Source organism: Microcaecilia unicolor, chromosome 5 (genome assembly GCF_901765095.1).
Source record: "Microcaecilia unicolor chromosome 5, aMicUni1.1, whole genome shotgun sequence".
In the NCBI taxonomy this organism is placed as follows: domain Eukaryota; kingdom Metazoa; phylum Chordata; class Amphibia; order Gymnophiona; family Siphonopidae; genus Microcaecilia; species Microcaecilia unicolor.
The window spans coordinates 42,017,756-42,035,887 of record NC_044035.1 but is presented as its reverse complement, the minus strand read 5'-3'; the positions used below and the strand labels follow the sequence as shown (position 1 = coordinate 42,035,887).

General features: G+C 45.3%; 1 protein-coding gene and 1 long non-coding RNA gene across 3 annotated transcripts in view; both read right to left on the bottom strand.

Moving 5' to 3' along the window:
- Window positions 1-1,251: 1,251 nt before the first annotated feature.
- On the bottom strand, window positions 1,252-17,980 carry LOC115471096. Its single transcript, XR_003942278.1, has 3 exons — window positions 17,888-17,980; window positions 5,319-5,323; window positions 1,252-1,261 (listed from the first exon to the last, which is right to left on the bottom strand). It is a non-coding gene; the product is annotated as an uncharacterized LOC115471096 (long non-coding RNA).
- Window positions 10,598-18,132, bottom strand: part of C5H10orf95 (chromosome 5 C10orf95 homolog) — a 29,018-nt gene continuing 21,483 nt past the window's right edge. For both annotated transcript variants that reach the window (XM_030204776.1, XM_030204775.1), the window contains exon 3: window positions 10,598-11,979. In XM_030204776.1, the coding sequence (XP_030060636.1) occupies window positions 11,232-11,882 (651 nt within the window). In that variant the 5' untranslated portion in view covers window positions 11,883-11,979 and the 3' untranslated portion in view covers window positions 10,598-11,231. The remainder of the gene's footprint in view (window positions 11,980-18,132) is intronic.

Here is an 18,132-nt window from a genome sequence, read left to right as displayed (position 1 = left end):
AACCACCTTAAGATCCATCCTCCTGCCCAAGGGAGAAGTGACACAGGAGGGGTGGAACAAGGACAGCAGGAATTAGGAAGTATAAAAGCTCAGGGCACATCTGGGTTAAGGAGGCCCAGAGGGAAGCAGCAATACCCCACTGCATATGCAGACCTGCCAAGTATCCCGCATTGAGCGGGAGATTCCCGCTTTGACGGGTCATCGCCCGCACTTCCGCCAAAGCGGGAAAGTCTCCTGCCGATAGGGGCGGTCCTATGAGGCATTGAGTTTGCCACATGCCTCCAGCATGTTTCCCTTCTCATCGCCGTAACTCCTCCCCCTCCCCCGGATCGGCATCTGTTTTCCTTCTCCCCCGCTCAACCCTCTTGCTACTTTTAATTTGTTTCAAAACTTGCCGAGCAGTGGCAGCGATTCATAGGTGCTGCCCTGCCGCTAGTCCGACATTCTCTCTCTACAGTGGTGGCCCGCCCTCTTTGAGGTAACTTCCTGTTTCTGCTGGGGCAGGCCGCACAGCAGAGAGAAGATTTCGACCAGCTGCAGGACAGCGCCTGGGAATTGCTGCTCCGGGGGAGAGGAGTGGCCTAGTGGTTAGGGTGGTGGACTTTGGTCCTGGGGAACTGAGGAACTGAGTTGGATTCCCACTTCAGGCACAGGCAGCTCCTTGGGACTCTGGGCAAGTCACTTAACCCTCCATTGCCCCATGTAAGCCGCATTGAGCCTGCCATGAGTGGGAAAGCGCAGGGTACAAATGTAACAAAAATAAAATAGATACTATTGGAGATTCTACATGGAATGTTGCTAGTATTGGAGATGCTACATGGAATGTTGCTACTATTGGAGATTCTACATGGAATGTTGCTATTCCACTAGCAACATTCCATGTAGAAGCCTGCGCGGCCACAATGGTGATCTGCAAGGGCCGACTTCTACATGGAATGTTGCTAGTGGAATAGCAACATTCCATGTAGAATCTCAAATAGTAGCAACAGTGAAGGAGTGGCCTAGTGGTTAGGGTGGTGGACTTTGGTCCTGGGGAACTGAGGAACTGAGTTCGATTCCCACTTCAGGCACAGGCAGCTCCTTGTGATTCTGGGCAAGTCACTTAACCCTCCATTGCCCCATGTAAGCTGCATTGAGCCTGCCGTGAGTGGGAAAGCGCGGGGTACAAATGTAACAAAAATAAAATAGATACTATTGGAGATTCTACATGGAATGTTGCTATTCCACTAGCAACATTCCATGTAGAAGGCTGCGCAGGCTTCTGTTTCTGTGAGTCTGACGTCCTGCACGTATGTGCAGGACGTCAGACTCACAGAAGCAGAAGCCTGCGCGGCCACAATGGTGATCTGCAAGGGCCGACTTCTACATGGAATGTTGCTAGTGGAATAGCAACATTCCATGTAGAATCTCAAATAGTAGCAACAGTGGAGGAGTGGCCTAGTGGTTAGGGTGGTGGGCTTTGGTCCTGAGGAACTGGGTTCGATTCCCACTTCTGGCACAGGCAGCTCCTTGTGACTCTGGGCAAGTCACTTAACCCTCCATTGCCACATTGAGTCTGCCATGAGTGGGAAAGTGCAGGGTACAAATAACAAAAAAAAAAAAAAGAAGGTTGAGGGAGGAAGAGGGGAGAAATAACAATTGGAATATCACTAAAACAGCTTAAAACATTATTGCAGCTGTTAGATAAACAGCAGTTATAAACTGTATTTTGTACTCGTTTTTCTAAACTGTTCTATATGATACAGATATCCAAATTTCAGTGAGGATATCCTGTTTCCTGATGGGTTCATCTTAACTGTTGTAATCTGCCTTGGGAAGCCAGGTTTTATAAAGATGGCAGAGTGGCATACACTGAAATTTAATGGAAGTAAAATTAAACTCTCCTTTCATGGGGTACGTGGAATCACATCTGCATCTGTTTTGTAGAAGTTTACATTTTAGATTCACAAATTGCTTATTCTGTTTTGAATATGTTTCAGGGACAAGTGGTTTTATAAGTCAAAATAAAAATAAATATTTTGTTTCATGCAGTTTAAACATAACTAAATGGGCTATAAGCCCCTAATGCAGTCCATTGGTTTTCTTATATTTTGCTCTTTTGATGACTTATACTGTACCAAAACTGAAAACTCTTATCTGTATCTGGTTGATAATAAACCAGTGCCACAATTTTGGAGTGGGCTTAAGCTCAAAGGGAGGGGGGCCAAGGCCCCCTCGCATTATGTCCCTGGGGGGAATAGATGCTGGATAGGGGGTGTAATAGAGTGAACTGAAACTCTCTCTCTTACTCATCCCTGCTGTCACTGGTGTAAATAAAATATTTTCTGGAAAAGCCATGGGACTGAGGTAGAGTGGGCGGAGCCAAGGAAGAATGGGGCGGGGCTGGGGCACGTACTAAAAATCTCAAAAATCGGGACCCCTTGGCAGCTCTGCTTATGCCTGCACTACTTATGTATGAACTGCAACCACTACAGCCAGGTAGGTCAAGTATGACTTGGAACCTTGTATTTTAGTATCTTTGACCCGGCTGGTCGCAGGCTGGCCTCAGTGAACTGCTAACAATTGTGCTGGAGCAGGCCAGAGAGGGACATTCTTGTACAAAAGGGCATGTTTTGTGTTCACCTTTCTTCCCCACCTGAGTTGAACAGGACCCTTACCTGACACCTGTTCCGAATGGCGCTGTAATGCTCAACACTAATGAGATGCAAATATAGGCGAGCTCAGAGTGTTCGGCATTAGGGAGTTTGGCGGGAGGATTGTGCTTGGTACATGTGCAGATGAGTTTTGAGGTAAGCTCAGCTCCTGTACACACGTGCCTGGTAAAACCCGACTGTGAAGCACACATTGGCGTCTGTTTTCTGCTAACTAAATGTAAGCATTTAAAAAATTTTAAAGCTTGGACGCTTTTATTTAGACATAGGAAACAGACACCAATGTGTTTTTTCACTTTGTGCATTAAAAAAATTTTTTTTTAGCACGGACACTTTAAATTTAGACACAGGAAACAGACGCCAATGTGTGCTTTTGCATGGGTCTGCTGTTTCTCATGACCAGCTCTTAAGGGCTTGCAAGGGCTTCCTTCTGCTTCCAAAAGCAATCAAAACCAACAGAGGTTTGCAGAAAGATTCATAACAGAATCATGAGAAATCCTCTCTTCCAACAGGCTAATGCCTGTTCCTACCTGGTGTTATTTTTTGCAGTGGTAGGGCAGTTTTGTTTTGGGCACTCTTTTCTGAGCATTGGGAAGGAATACAAAATTACCTCATTTTCATGAGCTTGACTGCATTTGCAGGCTGTCTGCGCTGAGGCCTGGCGTGCTCGTTCTTTGCTACGCTAGACCCCTCTGAACATTCTGTGGAGATGCTAGTACGGCGCTATTGGCCTCTTATCACCCGCATTTACTTTTGAGCATTGAGGCTTCTGTCTCCTGAATCAAGATGCTGCTTCCCAATGAATGTGACTCATACTTTCCCAGGAGAAAAAAGAAACATCTTTCAGTTCCAGTTTTATGATAGAAATTCATATATCATCAAATTAACTAAGGTAGTACAGAGCATGCCTTTGAGATTAATGTGACCTGGCAGAACTGTGTGACCTGCAGCTTCAAACCTTTCTCAGTAAATGAGGTAGAATAAGTAATGTGGAACTGTGTGTGTTTCATGAAACATTTAACACCAGTGAGCAAGTATTTGGAGTTACCGTAAAATTTACCCAGCAGCCCTGCATTGCAGGGAGGTGTAGACTGAGAGGGTCCATTTATATCTTCTGAAGTGGATCATTCCTTGCTCTGCAATATTTTGCTTGGAGGTCCTTAATTTGAAGTACTGCCTCTGGCAGGCCACATATTCCCAATTTTCATAATTTTGAATGCATAAAATTTATATAAAATCAATATGAATATTAAGTATTATATAATTAATTTTATTGAAGAGCTTTACTGAAGAGTCATTGAAGAATTTTTAAGCTGAAAAGTTTATGAATGATGATAAAAATAGACAAAAACAAAAAAAGATAATAAGAAAAATTAATAAAAAGCATGATGTACCTTAGACAGATGACGAGGTGGGTGTATAAATCTTACTGACTTTTAAAATCATACTCAGTAAGTAGCACTGCTGAGGTCTTTGGTAAAGTCAGAATATACTGGAGGTACTTACATTGCATGAATGCGTAAAATTTATATTATGCACGTGGAGGGGCATTTTCAAAAGAAACGTCCAAGTTGCGATTTGGACATCCTTGCAAAACAGCGAAATCCAGGGGCTGAGAAACCCGTATTTTCAAAACAAGGTGGACGCCCAGCTTTCGTTTTGAAAATACTGTCAGAGACGTCCAAATCCTTAAATGTGGACATCCCTAGACATGGACGCTTCTGACTTTCGACGATTTTCGAAACCAAAGACGTCCATGTCAAAAACGTCTTAATGCAAACCATGTGGTCGTGGGAGGAGCCAGTATTTGTAGTGCACTGGTCCCCCTGACATGGCAGGACACCAACCGGGCACCCTAGGGGGTACTGCAGTAGACTTCATAAATTGATCCCAGGAACATAGCTCCCTTACCTTGTGTGCGGAGCCCCCCAAAACCCACTACACACAACTGTACACCACTACCATAGCCCTTACGGGTGAAGGGGGGTACCTAGATGTGGGTACAGTGGGTTTGTGGTGGGTTTTGGAGAGCCCGCTCTTTCCTCCACAACAGGTAGGGGGGTATGGGCCTGGGTCCGACTGTCTGAAGTGCACTGCAGTACCCACTAAAACTGCTCCTGGGACCTGCATGCACTGTCATGGACCTGAGTATGACATTAGAGGCTGGATATTTTGAAAGATGTTTTTTGAGGGTGGGAGGGGGTTAGTGACCACTGGGGGAGTAACGGGAGGTCATCCCTGATTCCCTCAGGTGGTCATCTGGTCATTTTGGGCACATTTTTGTGCCTTATTCGTCCAAGTGTCAGGCACGCCCATGTCCCGCCTTCGCTACGCCTCCAACATGCCCCCTTGAACTTTGGACGTCCTTGCGATGGACTGCAGTTGGAGACATCCAAAATCGGGTTTCAATTATACCGATTTGGATGTCTCTGGGAGAAGGACGTCCATCTTCCATTGTATGTCGAAAGATGGATGTCCTTCTCTTTCGAAAATGAGTCCAATAGTCATTTTTAAGTACATAAAATTGACTTGTGTGCATTAAAACCGAATTTATACATGGCAAAAAGTATGAACATACTCAGAATGACAGAAGTGAATGCACTTCCCTAGTGCTTGATGTTTGTTTTCCCAAGGCATGGTTTTGTTTAACGAATGAACGTCTAATACAGTTTCTTCCCAGTGAAAAATGTCTTCAATAGACAAGGCCAGAAGGGCGAAAACCTTTGCTTGAAGCGAATGCAGCAGAAGGTAATGGGACTTGAACTGGAGAATGTCCTAATTATATGGGCAGCTCTATTTTACATGGGACGTCAGGGTCATGATGTCTCAAGTTTCACTAGTATTTTAGAACAGAACCTGCTGATATAGAGGCTGGTCTTATACAGTGGGGGAAATAAGTATTTGATCCCTTGCTGATTTTGTAAGTTTGCCCACTGACAAAGACATGAGCAGCCCATAATTGAAGGGTAGGTTATTGGTAACAGTGAGAGATAGCACATCACAAATTAAATCCGGAAAATCACATTGTGGAAAGTATATGAATTTATTTGCATTCTGCAGAGGGAAATAAGTATTTAATCCCTCTGGCAAACAAGACCTAATACTTGGTGGCAAAACCCTTGTTGGCAAGCACAGCGGTCAGACGTCTTCTGTAGTTGATGATGAGGTTTGCACACATGTCAGGAGGAATTTTGGTCCACTCCTCTTTGCAGATCATCTCTAAATCATTAAGAGTTCTGGGCTGTCGCTTGGCAACTCGCAGCTTCAGCTCCCTCCATAAGTTTTCAATGGGATTAAGGTCTGGTGACTGGCTAGGCCACTCCATGACCCTAATGTGCTTCTTCCTGAGCCACTCCTTTGTTGGCTGTATGTTTTGGGTCATTGTCGTGCTGGAAGACCCAGCCACGACCCATTTTTAAGGCCCTGGCGGAGGGAAGGAGGTTGTCACTCAGAATTGTACGGTACATGGCCCCATCCATTCTCCCATTGATGCGGTGAAGTAGTCCTGTGCCCTTAGCAGAGAAACACCCCCAAAACATAACATTTCCACCTCCATGCTTGACAGTGGGGACGGTGTTCTTTGGGTCATAGGCAGCATTTCTCTTCCTCCAAACACGGCGAGTTGAGTTCATGCCAAAGAGCTCAATTTTTGTCTCATCTGACCACAGCACCTTCTCCCAATCACTCTCGGCATCATCCAGGTGTTCACTGGCAAACTTCAGACGGGCCGTCACATGTGCCTTCCGGAGCAGGGGGACCTTGCGGGCACTGCAGGATTGCAATCCGTTATGTCGTAATGTGTTACCAATGGTTTTCGTGGTGACAGTGGTCCCAGCTGCCTTGAGATCATTGACAAGTTCCCCCCTTGTAGTTGTAGGCTGATTTCTAACCTTCCTCATGATCAAGGATACCCCACAAGGTGAGATTTTGCGTGGAGCCCCAGATCTTTGTCGATTGACAGTCATTTTGTACTTCTTCCATTTTCTTACTATGGCACCAACAGTTGTCTCCTTCTCGCCCAGCGTCTTACTGATGGTTTTGTAGCCCATTCCAGCCTTGTGCAGGTGTATGATCTTGTCCCTGACATCCTTAGACAGCTCCTTGCTCTTGGCCATTTTGTAGAGGTTAGAGTCTGACTGATTCACTGAGTCTGTGGACAGGTGTCTTTCATACAGGTGACCATTGCCGACAGCTGTCTGTCATGCAGGTAACGAGTTGATTTGGAGCATCTACCTGGTCTGTAGGGGCCAGATCTCTTACTGGTTGGTGGGGGATCAAATACTTATTTCCCTCTGCAGAATGCAAATAAATTCATATACTTTCCACAATGTGATTTTCCGGATTTAATTTGTGATGTGCTATCTCTCACTGTTACCAATAACCTACCCTTCAATTATGGGCTGCTCATGTCTTTGTCAGTGGGCAAACTTACAAAATCAGCAAGGGATCAAATACTTATTTCCCCCACTGTATACTGAAGAAATGGACATTTATTCACCAAGTGTAGGCGGCGTAAACCTCCATTTTAGGAAAAAAGTCACAAATTTCCATGGGTTCAAAACCAAAGCATAATTGTGTTTATGCTAGAGAATGACACGGGGACGAGGACCTGCAGTAACTGCGGGGATGGGGACAGGGACAGATCCCACGGGGACGTGGCAGGGGATGGGGACAGAGCCAACAAGGACGGGGACAAACTTAGTTCCTGTGTCATTTTCTACTTTGAAACCTGTTAATGAACTGGACTGTTATTTATGTTTGATGCAGACAACAAGATTTTGGTTTTTTGGAAAAACAAGCAAACATGCTGGCCACAACTAGCAAAATTTGCATGGGGGATCCTGTACATCCTGCTACCAGCACATCTTCTAAGAAGACATCTTCTATTGCAGGAAGGACTGTGGAAGACAGGACAGCGAGACTGAATCCTGAGATTGTTGATGACTTCCTATTCATCCACAGATTTAAAAAATCATAACAGTGCTACATAGGGCATATTTCTTCCCTCTGCGGCATACAGAACGGGTGGTATTTTGTACCCCTGGCCATTTTAACGGTGGATTAGGATTCCTTTGGGTAGTAGAAATCAGCTATTGTTGGGGTTGGAAGGGTAGAGGGTGGTAGTGAGGAGGGTTATTATAGCTGCTCACTGTTATTGTTTTCTATTGATAATTTATATACAGTAGTTGCACAGCATATTACTTTTTATACTTTAATAAAAAGATTTAAATTAAAGTCATAATTGTTTGAGGCTTCTGCAGATGAGGACAGAGCCCATGCAGACGGGGCGGGGACGGAGACAGAACCCACGGGGCTAGGGATGGGGACAAAGTTTGTCCCCGTGTTAATTTCTGCCGGCACATACACATTTATCTTTGCCAAATTTGATATTTAAACACATTTTTTGGCGCTGTCACAGACTGGTATCCCTTGCAAGTTTGGGTTTAGGGGGAGACAAACATGACTGGGAGATTAAGGGGGAAAGCCTTCCTTAACACAGGTACAAATCAAGGTAGGGTATACACAAAAAGTAGCACATAATGAGTTGGATGGACCGTGCAGGTCATTTTCTGCCGTCATCTACTATGTTACTATGTTAACCCCTCGAGTGGAGTGCTGCTCAATAAGAGCACTTTGCAACAACCCAGATGTGTTTGTTAGCAGGTGTAACTCTGAATGTTGCTCTTTTAGGACGTAGACATTGAGTCGCGTTCTGAAATGGGGAATAAATATCTGTTAACTTACCATGCTCTTGTCCCACCCAAAACATGTCCAGACCATGCCCCTTTGCCATTTGCACGCATTTGAGTTTGATATGTGTATATCATGGCATTGTAAAATGGGGACTTAGCCATTTATGCAAAATAAATTAAGTGTCATTTTATGCACCTTTCAAATGTGAATAGCTCTTCTAAAATGATTGCCATAATAAACAAACAGACTCATGTTACAAATACATTTCTGTTGCTACAGAGTTGGAATGTAGGGACGTGTATTCATTTAATTTATGCACAACAATTTTTATATGCGTAAGAGGTCATTTCAATAAGTTTCTTAAACTATTTAAGAATATAAGAATAGCCATACTGGATCAGATGGTCCATCTCACCCAGTATGCTGCTTCCAGCAGTAGCCAATCCAGGTCACAAGTATCTGGCGGAATCCCAAAGAGTAGCAAGATTCCATGCGACTCCTACAATGATCCTGCGTAGTTCACACATTTATATGTACACGCATATTTTATAAAGTACATATGTATATTGCAACTCTGTCCCAATTATGCCCCCATGAATGCCTGTGTGCAATCTGTGTAACACACTTGTGCTGTTGGTGGTCCACATGCTGCTATGTATGAGTATCCCTATGCAATTTAATAAGAGCCATTTTCCATGTCTAAGCTATGCTTTACACATAAAGATACCTTTATTAAATACTCCAATAAACTTAGATTTTATGTGCATAAAAAATGAATTTTTGTACTTAAAATCAAATTAGATGGGGGGTTCATATCTGATTATATTAAGATGGCCAAACAAGCAGAAAAAGCATCAGCAAAAGCTAGGAGGATGATTGGGTGCACATGGAGAAGAATGGCCAGCAGGAAAAAGGAGGTGATAATGCCTCTGTGTAAGTTTCTGGTGAGACCTCATTTAGAATATTGTGTACAATTCTGGAGGCCGCACCTTCAAAAAGATATTAACAGGATGGAGTTGGTCATGGGCATAGTTTGAAACGAAGTGCCTTTAGTTGAAGCCCCCAAAAAAACAATTTGCCACAGTGCCGCTCTATTTTCTTCTCTCTTCTTCCACCCTGTGACACCCAGTATCGCTATCCATCACCCCTCAACAACGCCCTATCTGCTGTCCTGCAATCTTCCAGCTGCTGGCAGCCTCAGCAATGAAAACTCACTGCCTTCAGCCTGCCCCTAAGCCCTTCTCTGTACAACTACGTATGTTGGTTCCCGCGTAGGTGGGAAGCTGTACAGAGAAGAGCTTCCGGGACAAGCTGAAGGCCGTGAGTTTTCATTGCGGAGATACAATGGCGGCGTGGCGGCTGAAAGATTAGGACTGCAAGCGGGGCGAGGGGTGTGGAGAGCCATACCAGATCTCATGAAGGTGGAAGGAGAGAGAAAGATGCCACACTGCAGTTAGGGTTAAAAAAAAAAATGTTGCATCATGTCGCGGGGGGGGGGGGGGGGGGGGGGGGGATACAAGGAAGAGAGATTCCAGACCCAGGGGGAGGTGGAGAGGGGAAACAAGAAAGTGAAGAAAAGCCAGATGGGAGAGTAGAGTGACAGATTCTGTGATGGGAGGGTTGGGGAGATTAGGAAACACACTGGATCCATGAAGGGGGAGAGATCGATGGTGTGTGTGTAAAAACATAATGAATATGTATGTATGCAAATGAATATGCTAATGTGCCAAGCCCCACCCTTTGCCCCCCCTCCCCCCCCCCCCAATGAAACAGGCAAACTAGGCCCATGGAGTTGGTTCAGAGGACAGCTACTAAAATGGTCAGTGGTCATCATAAAGCATGATGGAGACAGACAAAGCTTTCAATAAGTACACTTTGGAAGAAAGGTGGAAGAGGGGAGATATGAGAGAGACATTTAAATACCTCCATTGCAGAAATGCCAGGATAAAAGAGCATAAGATGAAGGTGAAATGGAACAGATACAGAAGTATATTAAGGACAACTTCATGGAAAGGGTGGTGAATGGGTGGAATGGCCTCCCGGTGGAAGTGGTAGAGATGAAGACTGTATCTGAATTCAAGAAAGCTTCGGACAAACACATAGGATCGCTTAAGGAGAGGAAGGGATAGTAAATGGCATGGATGGGCAGACAGTATAGTAACATAGTAGATGATAGCAGATAAAGACCTGCACGGTCCATCCTGTCTGCCCAATAGGATAAACTCATAGCCTGTGTTGCAATATAACATATATATTCTTGATCTTGATTGGTCCTTGCCATTTTTAGGGCACAGACCATAGAAGTCTGCCTGGCACTGGACATACCCCCCATCTACTGGAGTCGCTTGCCAAGTCCACTCCAGCCCATTCAGATGTGTCTAGCCATAATCAGGGCATAGACCACAGAAGTTTGCCTGGCCTTGGCCTTTTTCCCAATTATTGGAGGTACCGCTTAAGCACCGCTAAATTTTGTTTTGCTTCCATTCTCGTTCCATATAGGAATCCTTGGGTCACATGGCCTTTATCTGCCATCATTGTCTATGTTTCTGTAATGAAATGACAACAGCATTAACCAAAATAAAATAATAAAATGAAAGAATTGGGGAGACCGCACACCCTTATTTTTTTCTTATAGAACTTTAGACTTCAAAATCCAGATTGGTAAAGCCTCATTTATACTACACAGTAATGATAAGTTAAACACTAAGGTGGGGCTTTCCAAATGTGCCCTAGTAATCCCACAACCAGAAATGGAAAACGTATGCATATTCAGTTGCAAGTCTTCTGAAAAACTGGACACGTTTGGACCGCCCGAGATCTGCCTCCTGCACTTTGTCTCGGTGACCAATGAGCTTCTGCTCAATATAAGTTTTTACTATGGCTTTGTTAGCGTTTGGATTTTTTCTTCTTCTTTTTGTTCTGGGTCTCATTAACACTGTGGTCATCTTCGTCAGGAGTTGGCAGCTGCCGAATCACTTTCTTTTCTATAGTGTATTCTTGTTCTCCAACAAAGGGATCGCCTTTCACTAGAAATTCCCCGTTTTGGTAGGTTATGGTAAGGGCTGTCTTGGGGTATGTCCCATAAACTCGACGGAGATCATCCTTCACAAATTCTGGAAGTTCTCTTTTGGGCCCAACAACTCGGCCAAGTTTGCCCCATTGAAGCTCTCCCTTCATGGTGAAACCCTCTGGCCATATGTCCTGATTCTGCCTTTGGTTGTTATAATTCATATATGGATTGTACGTAGGAAATGGATTGATCTGAGGAAAATACCAGGGTGGGGGAGAGGAAACCATAGGGTTCACACCATAAAAATGATGATATTCGACATAGCTTCCTTCAGAATCCTGGAAATTATTCTGGTCTTCCACCATAAAGGTGAGGGGCCCACTGCTGAAGTTGTTCGTCTGGATGGGAGGAAACATTGGGGCATATGGTAATGTGGCTGATGTTCCAGGCCCAAAGGAAGGATACGCACTCTGCTGGAGAAACATACTGGGATAGTACTGTTGAGGCACAAAACCATAATGGTACATTATACAAAGTCAACAGGATAGCACCTTCTTGCATTACGGACGATTGATTTCCATTTTCTTCTCATTCTTTAAAAACACTCTCTCCAAAGATTGTGAGCTAAAAAAAAAAAATGAGATGCAGACAAAAATTTTAATTTGATAAAATAATAGACATAATGGGAGCAATTGGAGTTTTTTTTCTATAAAAGAAAGTAGCTACTTACTTTCCATTAGAGAATACTAGTGTAACCAGATAGATATATGCACGATCACTTATACCAGACATAAAGCTGGTGTAAGTGAACACGCCTAAGTGCAGGAGATACGTGAGTAACTTACAGTATTCTATAAGTTATGCATGTATCTCTGGCCCTTGTTCCGCCCCTGCATACGCCCACCTTGCAAATATGCGCTATGTAAGAGATATGCGTATTTACAGAATAGCACTTAGAATATTGGCAGTTACATGAATATGTGTATTCTAAAAATGTAGGCACCTAAGTACTGCATACACGTTAGCACCTGTTTTCAGAATTGCCCTGAATATGCAAGCTCTTGACTAATAGTAAAGTTCTTAGTTCTTGGTAGAGCTGAAAGCAAACAGGGCAAGCAGCATATTATTTTTCTTTCTCTCCAACATCAGCTTTCTGACTACCTCTCAAATGACCTATTCTCTGATAAAATGCAATTTTATGAAATGTAACAAGGTGGAGTGCCCCACAGCTGCAAAGACTTTACTTTCACCCTCCCCCGGAAACTACCGATAACAAAAACTAGCTGGGTGGATACCTAAGTCCATCAACATATCTCCAAAGAACAAAAATCTGAAGACAGACAGCAATCACAGAGACTGGAGTTAACAAAGTCAGTGAAACTCCACCTATTCTCAGTCAATGACTCAGACTGAAAAGCCCATCTAGATATCTAATCTGACCAAAGAAGCCCACTTACTCTCAGACAAAGACTCTTTTAATCCTATCAGATGCCTTCTGGATGTATATCATAGCAGATGTCCAGACAGAAAGTCTTATGATGTCATTAAACATGTGACCAGTTACCATGCTCCAACTCAAAACTGGATGAAACCAGTATTCAGCCCCCTGAGCAGAGGCGTAACCACAGGCGGGCCTGGACAGGCCCAGGCCCAGCCACTTTCCCTCCAAGCCTGCCCATCCAACATCCTTCGCTCGCTGTCACTGCCTTTTCTCCCACGGCTCTTGGTATGGCCGTCCAGGAGGCAGCGTTCAGCGTTGCCTGCTTACCTCCCCAAAATAATACTTCTCCCCAGGCTCCGCTGCATCGGTCCCTGCATTCTCTTTCGCCCGTCGCGCAGTGCTGCCATTCACACAGGCAGCTCCGCTCCCCTTTGCCGCGTCCATCCGGCCCTCTCTGATGCACTTCCTGTTTATGTAGGGCCAGATGGACACAGCAGAGGGGAGCGGAGCTGCCTGTGTGAATGGCAACGCTGCGCGATGGGCGAAAAAGAGAATGCAGGGACTGATGCAGCGGAGCCTGGGGAGAAGAATTATTTTCAGGGCAGGTAAGCAGGCAACGCTGAACACTGCCTCCCGGACGGCCGTACCCAGAGCTGTGGGAGAAAAGGCAGCGACAGCGAGCAAATGATATTGGATGGGTGGGCTTGGAGGGAAAGTGGCTGAGAGCTGCTGGACATGGGAGGGAGAGAAGGAAGGGGAGGGAGAGGAGGAAGGGGCTGGAGAGCTGCTGGACATGGGAGGGAGAGGAGGAAGGGGCTGGAGAGCTACTGGACAAGGGAGGAAGAAGGGAATGGACTGAGCTACTGGACATAGGAGGGAGAGGAGGAAGGGGCTGGAGAGCTGCTGGACAAGGGAGGAAGAGGAGGAAGAGACTGGATGGAAGGGAGAGAGCTGCTGGACATGAGAGGGAGAGGAGGAAGAGGCTGGAGAGCTGCTGGACAAGGGAGGAAGAAGGGACTAGAGGGAAGGGAGAGAGCTGCTGGACATGGGAGGAAGAGGAGGAGGGGACTGGATGGAAGGCAGAAAGCTGCTGGAGAAAGAGGAGGAGAGGATCTGGGTGGAAGGGAGAGAGCTGCTGGATGTGGGAGGAGGAGGGGGCTGGAGAGAAAGCTGCTGGATGTGGGAGGAAGAGGAGGAAGGGATCTGGATGGAAGGAAGAGAGCTGCTGGACGTGGGAGGAAGAGGGGGAGCAGAACTGGAGGGAAGAGAGAGAACTGCTGGTACAGCACAAGGAGGGAGGAAGGGAAACAGAGATACCAGACCAAGGAGATGAAGGAAAAGGGAACAAATACTAAACCTACAGTGTGAGGGAGGAAGGGAGGGCAGGCAGGCAGGGAATCAAGCAACCAAACCAGATGCTGGAAAGGGGAGGGAGTGAGAGGGAGAGAAGCTGGATGGGGTAGGGTCAGAGAGGGTAGAGATATAATGACACTGAGGACAAAGAGAGGGGAGAAGCTGGACAGAGAAATATATGGACACAGAGAAAAGGAGATACTAAACATGGAGGAAGATAGAGGTACAGAGATGGAAGAAGATGGATAGTGGACATGGATAGAGAGTAGAAATATCAAATGGACATGAGTCCTTGGTGAGTGAGTTAAGAGAAGACAGAAGGATGTAGAAACCAGAGCCTGGGACCAACATGACTTGGAAAAATAAAATGAGCACATGACAAAAGGTAGAAAAAAGAATTTTCTTTTTCTATTTTGTGACTAGAATATGTCAGATTTGAAATGTACATGCCAGAGCTGGTGTTAGAATATGGCTGGGTCCCAAGGCAGATATTTAGGAGGGACCCCAAAGCTTACTGACAGGCTGCACCTTCTTCAGCTTCCAGCTGGCCTGGGGTTCTCTCTGGCTAGGGGGCCAAACGCAGTTGCACCTCCCCTGTCTCTTGCATGTACTATCATATTTTGCACAGTATAGGAGAAAATGCATCTCTTTGTATTTCTCTGTGCTGTGCTAAATGCAAGGTCTGGCCTCTTGGGATTTTGATTTAATTTGTTTATGGTTTGTGGTCACTTATTCTGTATTTGTGTTCTGTGTGTGTGACCAAAGTATTCTGTTAGCATCAATTTTCTATGTAGTATTCTATAGTACTTTGGCTTGTTCAGTTTTCTTGATGTATTGATATTTTAGGGCCCCACTGTAATATTTAGGGCATATTTGGGGGAAGCATATGTGTGTTGATGGACCGTGGCTCAGTGGAGGATGAAGAGTGCACCCTCTTATATTTCCCCTAGCTCTCAATGTGACCTGCAGCCACCGAGGCCAGCACTGCTACTCCCATTGAAGTTATTGGGAGTGGGGTAGGTGTGCGGTAGGAGTAGGGGGCGTGGTCAGGGCATATCAGGTGGCAGGTGTTTCTCTAGTGCCCATCCATCCAACCTGTTGACCCACCCAAAAATTGCCTTCTGGCTACGCCACTGGGATCGAGTACACCCTACCTGACTTCAGCCTATGGTCCAACAAGAGATTATAAAAAGCCTGGAAAATGCCCAGTTCGCTCTCTTGCTTCTTCGCTCTTGGCCCCTGGTCTCGATTCCTGATCTGCACCTCCATGATCCTTGCTAGACTCCACACACATCCCTGATAAGACTTTCTCCAGGCTCCAGCAACAACTCTGCAACAAAAAGACTTCTTTTCCAATGAGGATCTCCTTCATCACTCCAACCAGCAGCCATCATCAAAGTGAGTTACCATTATCCAGCCTAATTTATAATTTACTACTACTACTACTACTTAACATTTCTAGAGCGCTACTAGGGTTACGCAGCGCTGTACAGGTTAACAAAGAAGGACAGTCCCTGCTCAAAGGAGCTTACGAAATGTCAAGTTGGGGCAGTCAAGATTTCCTGAATAGAGGTGTAGTGGTTAGGTGCCGAAGGCGACATTGAAGAGGTGGGCTTTGAGCAAGGATTCGAAGATGGGCAGGGAGGGGGCCTGGTGTATGGGCTCAGGGAGTTTATTCCAGGCATGGGGTGAGGCGAGGCAGAAAGGGCGGAGCCTGGAGTTGGCGGTGGTGGAGAAGGGTACTGAAAGGAGGGATTTGTCTTGAGAGCAGAGGTTACGGGTAGGAACGTACGGGGAGATGAGGGTAGAGAGGGGATGCAGATCGAGTGCATTTGTAGGTTAGTAGGAGAAGCTTGTACTGTATGCGGTACCTGATTGGAAGCCAGTGAAGTGACTTGAGGAGAGGGGTGATATGAGTATATCGGTTCAGGCGGAAGATAAGACATGCAGCAGAGTTCTGAACGGACTGAAGGGGGGATAGATGGCTAAGTCGGAGGCCAGTGAGGAGTAGGTTGCAGTAGTCAAGGCTTGAGATAATGAGAGAGTGGATGAGGGTTCAGGTGGTGTGCTCAGAGAGGAAAGGGCAAATTTTGCTAATGTTATAGAGGAAGAAGCGACAGGTCTTGGTTATCTGCTGGATATGCGCAGAGAAGGAGAGGGAGGAGTCGAAGATGACTCCGAGGTTGCGGGCAGACGAGACGGGGACGATGAGGGTGTTATCAACTGAGATAGAGAGTGGAGGGAGGGGAGAAGTGGGTTTGGGTGGGAAGACAATAAGCTCGGTCTTGGCCATGTTCAGTTTCAGATGGCGGTTGGACATCCAGGCGGCAATGTCGGATAAGGAAGCCGATACCTTGGCCTGGGTTTCTGCAGTGATGTCAGGTGTGGAGAGATAAAGCTGGGTGTCGTCAGCATAAAGATGATATTGGAAACCATGGGATGAGATCAGGGAGCCCAGGGAAGAGGTGTAGATTGAAAAAAGAAGGGGTCCAAGGACAGATCCCTGAGGAACTCCGACAGAGAGCGGGATGGGGGTGGAAGAAGAACCATGAGAATGTACTCTGTATCTTGAAGCACATTTCCCCTTGTTAAAGATTCCTAAAATCTGCCTCTCTCTTGTAACATTATTACATTACCTGTATGGTAAATAAACATTTTAAAGTTAAATATATGATCTTTATGTTCTGAGCACATGTCCTTAAACTTTACAGTGCAGGTTAATGTACTTCAACAAATATAGTATTTAATTCCCCCTTTTCTTACATATTCTTATTCTTATCATATTACCTTATATTTAATTGGTGGAGAATATAATATAGAATAAATATATATATTATATAATTATTTTCATACTAGGACTAGGGGCATGCAATGAGGCTACAAAGTAGTAAATTTAGAACTAATCAGAGAAAACATGTAATTAAACTCTGAGATTCGTTGTCAGAGAATGTAGTAAAAGCAATTAGCTTAGCGGGGTTTTAAAAAGGTTTGGACGGGTTCCTAAAGAAAAAGTCCATAGACCATTATTAAAATGGACTTGGGGGAAAATGCACTGCTTATTTCTAGAATAAGCAGCATAAAATGTACTGTTTTGGGATCTTCCCAGGTACTTGTGACCTGGATTGGCCACTGTTGGAAACAGGATGCTGGGCTTGATGGACCTTCGGTCTGTCCCAGTATGGCAACAAAGCATGACACAAGAAGTCTATTCCAGGTGTATGCCACAGTGAGATGGAAGGAATGGAGTCTGGAGCTGGTGTTGAAGAAGAAGGGCACAGCTAAGATGAAATGAGGTAGGGCTGTAGGGAGAGATAAGAGAGAAGATAGGTAAAGGTAAATGGTCATGGATTTGATAAACTGCCTTTCTGTGGTACAACCAAAGTGGTTTAACATTTATTATATTCAGGTACTTTCTCTGCCCCCTAGTGCGCTCACAAGGTAATGGAAGGTTAAGTGATTTGACCAGGATTACAAGAAGCCATACATACTGAGGAGCTCCAGAACAAATGCACTTGTAGGTCAGTAAGAAAAGTTTTTGAACTATATGCAGAAGTGGATATGAGTCAGGGGCGTAGCCACAGGTGGGCCTGAGTGGGCCGGGGCCCACCCACATAGGGCTCAGGCCCACCCAACAGTAGTATACGTTAGCGGTAGCTGGTGGGGATCACAATCTCTGCCAGCTGAAGACTTCCCCCTGATGATAACGAAAATGCTGCTCTCTACGATACTGGCACCTACGCAAACTGCCAAAGTGGAGAGGAGCATTTTTCCACCAGCTGAGATATTTTTTTGGTGCGGTGGAGAACACTTGGTGCCCACCCACTTCTTGCCCAGGCCCATCCAAAATCTGCTGTCTGGCTACGCCCCTGTTATGAGTGTGCAGCAGAATTTTGAATTGCTTGAAGGTTGCAGTAGTCTAAATGGGAGATAAGATTTGGATAAGGGTTTTGGTAGTGTGTTCAGAAAGAAAGGTATGAATTTTA